At 36.6% G+C, this 4,260-nt stretch overlaps 1 protein-coding gene across 1 annotated transcript; it reads left to right on the forward strand.

Moving 5' to 3' along the window:
* Positions 1 to 1,034: 1,034 nt before the first annotated feature.
* On the forward strand, positions 1,035 to 2,210 carry LOC145157375 (uncharacterized). The gene is made up of 3 exons (XM_079076423.1): positions 1,035 to 1,790; positions 1,865 to 2,017; positions 2,094 to 2,210. Exons 1-3 carry the CDS (start codon positions 1,035 to 1,037, stop codon positions 2,208 to 2,210), a joined length of 1,026 nt encoding a protein of 341 aa, XP_078932549.1.
* Positions 2,211 to 4,260: the final 2,050 nt, after the last annotated feature.

Here is a 4,260-nt window from a genome sequence, read left to right on the forward strand (position 1 = left end):
AATCATCGAAGCAACAATGGTGGGTTGGAGGATTAGAGCAAACATGGAAGAAATAGACGTTGAAAAACATTACGGTAACCCCTTATTTTCAAAAGTTAAATTTATCACTTACAAATTTCAAGCTAATAAGTTGAAACTTTCTCTTTTACATCTGGTCATCCAACTATCTTCTCTATCAGATTATTCTATGGTGGAGAGTTTACGAAGTTTCCTGGAAGGAGGTACGTCAAGGGAAAAGAAAGATATGTTGATATATTGGACATTGATGAATTTTGTGTGCACGATATTGATGAGATGATGGAGACCCTAGGCTGTGTTGAGGAGGGTAAGTTGCTTTATTACCACTTCAAAAGATCCTTTTCAGATTTGGACTTTGGGTTGTTTTCATTGGCTAGTGACAGTGACATTAACCATTTGGGTACATACGTGGGTAAACATAAACTGATTGAAGTTTATGTTGAACATGGTAAAACAATGTTGCATACATATACAATGTCATCTACCCCTAGTAAAGTTTGGATAGAAGAAATCGTTGATCAACCTTCATGTGGTAGAAGGCTTTTTTGGAATGGAAGGAAACTCAAACAGGGGATTGTATTAGATCAAGTAAACCAGGTGTTGTGCCAACAAAAGAAACTGAAAGTGACCAAATTGATGCCCAATGTGAAACACAAGGTATATTTGATGAATTTGATGAATTTCTAAATGAAGAACCTGGAGGGATTACTCATGAAAGTGACAATAGAGATGATGTTGATGATAGTGGTGATAGTGGTGATAGTGATGATAGTGAGCTCTTATTAGACTTAGACAACCTCCTAGATGAACCTGAGATAGACATGAATGAGTTTTTGTTAAATATTGATGAAGATAAAGAGTGGGTGGGTGATCTTGGAGGGTCAAATGTCAAGGAAACAGAAACAAGGGAAATTGATATTGAGGTTGTAAACAATGAGGTATTCTTATATGAGTCATCATCTGATGAAGGTGGGAGAAACAAAAGAAGAAAGTCAATTAAGGCAATCTGAAGGGCAATGGAAAACAGTGAAGCAAGAGTTAGTGATCCATTCTATGTGTACCAAAAATTCACCTTATCTGAAGAATTGAAAGATGCAATAAGACAACATGATGTGGAGACAATGAGGGAACTAGACTTCATAAAAAATAACAAAAACAGAGTGAGTGCTATTTGTAAAGGTACTATCCCAGACCTTGGTCAACTTGATCCATGTGGGCCCAGTCAAAGCAATAAAGAAAGTGAAGAAAACAAGTGTCCATGGGTACTTTATGCTAGCAAGTGGGAACAAGATGTTGACTGGGAGATCAAGACCTACGAAAAAGAGCATAGATGTCTACAAACAAGAAATGTGAAAGCTTGTACCTACAAGTTCTTGGCAAAGAAAATAGTGCAGCAGATTGAAAGCAACCCTACAGTCCCTACACGAGCTTTACAAGAACAACTTCAACGTGAATACCAGGTAGATATTTCAAAGATGAAGGTATTTAGGGCTAAAACAGAAGCATTGAATCAAGTAAGGGGCGATTATGCAGGGCAATATACTACACTACGAGACTATGTTCAAGAACTTCACACTCGAAACCCAGGGACAACAGTTAAGATAGAGGTCGAAAGTGAGCCAAACCCAGCTTTTGAGACTAGAACTTTCAAGCGGATCTACATCTGTCTAGGGCCATTAAAGAAAGGTTTTCTAGCTGGTAAAAGAGATTATCTTTGTTTGGATGGGACTTTTATGAAAGGGCCTTATCCTGGAATGATACTCACAGCAGTGGTAAGATGTAAACACATATCTTGTGTCATTTTATTCCATTTTATTTAAATTACTAACTCCTTCACTATGTTTAGGGTCTTGATGGAACTAACTGTACATATCCTTTGGCATATGCTGTCATAGAGGCTGAGAATATAAATTCATGGACTTGGTTCTTAAGGTGCTTGGGTGATGACATTGATTTGCAAGCTAATTCCAACTTTACCTTTATATCTGACAGACAGAAGGTAAGTAATTTCAATGGACTTGGTTCTTATTGTACAATGTATACATTACATCTAATGTTGTTTACTTTTTGTACAGGGCTTTTTGCAAGCAATTGGTACATTGTATCCATGTGCAGAACACAGGTTTTGTCTGCGACACATTCATGAAAACATGAAGAAAATGTGGATGGGAAAGGTGTTTCAGGACATGTAGTGGAACTGTGCAAGTACAACAACAATACAAGAATTCAACCATGCTATGGAAGAGTTAAGAAAGCTAAACAATGACTGCTACAAATGGGTCAAAGCTATTCCACCTCAACATTGGTCTAGGGCACACTTCACAGGTTTGTTTTATTTTGTTGGGTTAATTGTTACCAAATGATTCACTTTCTCACATAATTTTTTATTTATATTGTAGGGAGGGCTCATTGTGATGGGCTTCTGAATAACTTGTGTGAGACCATAAATAATCAAATTAAGAAAGCACGTGACCAACCAATTATCACATGCCTTGAGTACATTAGAGAGTACCTTATGTTAAGGATTGTGAGTGTCCAAAAGGTAATTGATAAGGCTGTTGGACCATTAACTCCAACTGCAACAAGTGTGCTTGAAAAAAACAAATCTGATGCAGCTCAATGTGTGGGTAAGTTCTGTGGGAATGGAAAATATCAGGTGAGTGGTCCATGGATGGACCAATGTGTGGTAGACATGGCTCAGCACACATGTTCTTGTAGAAAATGGGAACTCACTGGTATACCCTGTAAACATGCCCTTGTTGCTATATGGGACATGCAAAAAAATAAGCAGAACGTTGGCGTACCTGAAGAATGGGTTCATTCTACTTACTGGTTAAAAACTTGGAAGGAAATGTATTCTTTCAAGATTGAACCAATTAATGGAAGAAGAATGTGGGAAAAGTTTCCATGTCCAACCACTTTGCTTCCTCCCAATCATCATGTCCCCATTGGAAGACCAAGGAAGAAAAGAAGGAAGTCAGCTGTTGAATTAGAAGATATGGTGAAAGGTGGTAGGGCATCAAGGAAGGACAAGAGTGTGACATGTTCAAAATGCAAAAAGCTTGGTCATAATAAAAGAAGCTGCAAAGGTCAAAGTGCATGTGATGCTAGTTCAAGCAAGAAAGGGAAAGCTGGGAATAAAGCTAAAAGTATAGGTGATGGTAGTTCAATCAAGAAAGGGAAGGATGGGAAGAAAGATCAAAGTGTAGGTGATGGTAGTTCAAGCAAGAAAGGGAATATTGGGAAGAAAGCTCAAAGTATAGGTGGTGGTAGGCAAAGTGGAACTCAAAGTGCATGTGATGGAATTTCAAGCAGGACAAGGAAGGCTGGGAAGAAAGGGAAGAGTATTGCTTAAGTTATGATTGTGTTTTCATATTTTGTGTATGTGTTATGAACCAATTATGGTGTTATGATCTTTTGTGTTTGTTATATTTGTCATTATGTTTTGTGTCTGTGTTATGAACAATTATGGTATGACTTTTGGGACCTGTTGTCTATGTATGGTATGACTTTTAATGTATCTCTATTTTCAATTATGGTATGAACAATTAGTGTTATAATCTGTTGTTATGTTTTTGTTTTAATTCAATTCCATTTAATTCAATTCTATTCAATCATTCAATTCAATTCCATCAATCATTCAATTCAATTCCATTCTAATTCAATACCATTCAATTCTATTCAATCATTCAATTCAATTCCATTCCAATAGAAAACCAGTTAATTGCATTCCATTACAAACCACTCAATTCCATTCCATTATAAAACAGTCAATTCCATTATAAAACAGTCAATTGCATTCCAGTACAAACCACTCAATTCCATTCCATTACAAACCACTAAATTCCATCCCATTAGAAAACCGCCTTGATGAAACAAAAGATAAGTACATTGATAGCATAAATTAAAGCTTGTAAATTAAAATTGACACAAAAAAAACCCAACTGAACACTAATAACAGCCTCAACGCCCTATTCTCATGTTGAAGCTCATCCAATGACTTCTGCAAATCAGGGGAGATACTTTTTTCAGTTTTTTCACCATTAAAGTTGTCCTCATCAACCCAATCTATGAAACCACATTTTGCTCCCTGCATTTTGAGTAATTTGTTGTGTGTTAAAGGTATGTGATATATAGATATACTTAAGAAGAAATTGCCCTTACCTTTCCAGTACAACAATAGAAAAGTCTTCTAGGGTTTTTCTTGGTAGTCGATCTTCGTATCACACCAACTTGACCACA

Source organism: Lactuca virosa, chromosome 2 (genome assembly GCF_052849685.1).
Source record: "Lactuca virosa cultivar CGN04683 chromosome 2, Lactuca_virosa_CGN04683_v6, whole genome shotgun sequence".
Taxonomy (NCBI): Eukaryota; Viridiplantae; Streptophyta; class Magnoliopsida; order Asterales; family Asteraceae; genus Lactuca; species Lactuca virosa.

What these genes read in the sequence shown, in the direction of transcription:
- LOC145157375 (XM_079076423.1), top strand. Translation starts at nt 1,035, where the DNA reads ATGGAAAACAGTGAAGCAAGAGTTAGTGATCCATTCTATGTGTACCAA. An exon ending in GAATGATACTCACAGCAGTG is followed by an intron (nt 1,791 to 1,864) that starts GTAAGATGTAAA and finishes CACTATGTTTAG; the next exon opens with GGTCTTGATGGAACTAACTG. An exon ending in TTATATCTGACAGACAGAAG is followed by an intron (nt 2,018 to 2,093) that starts GTAAGTAATTTC and finishes CTTTTTGTACAG; the next exon opens with GGCTTTTTGCAAGCAATTGG.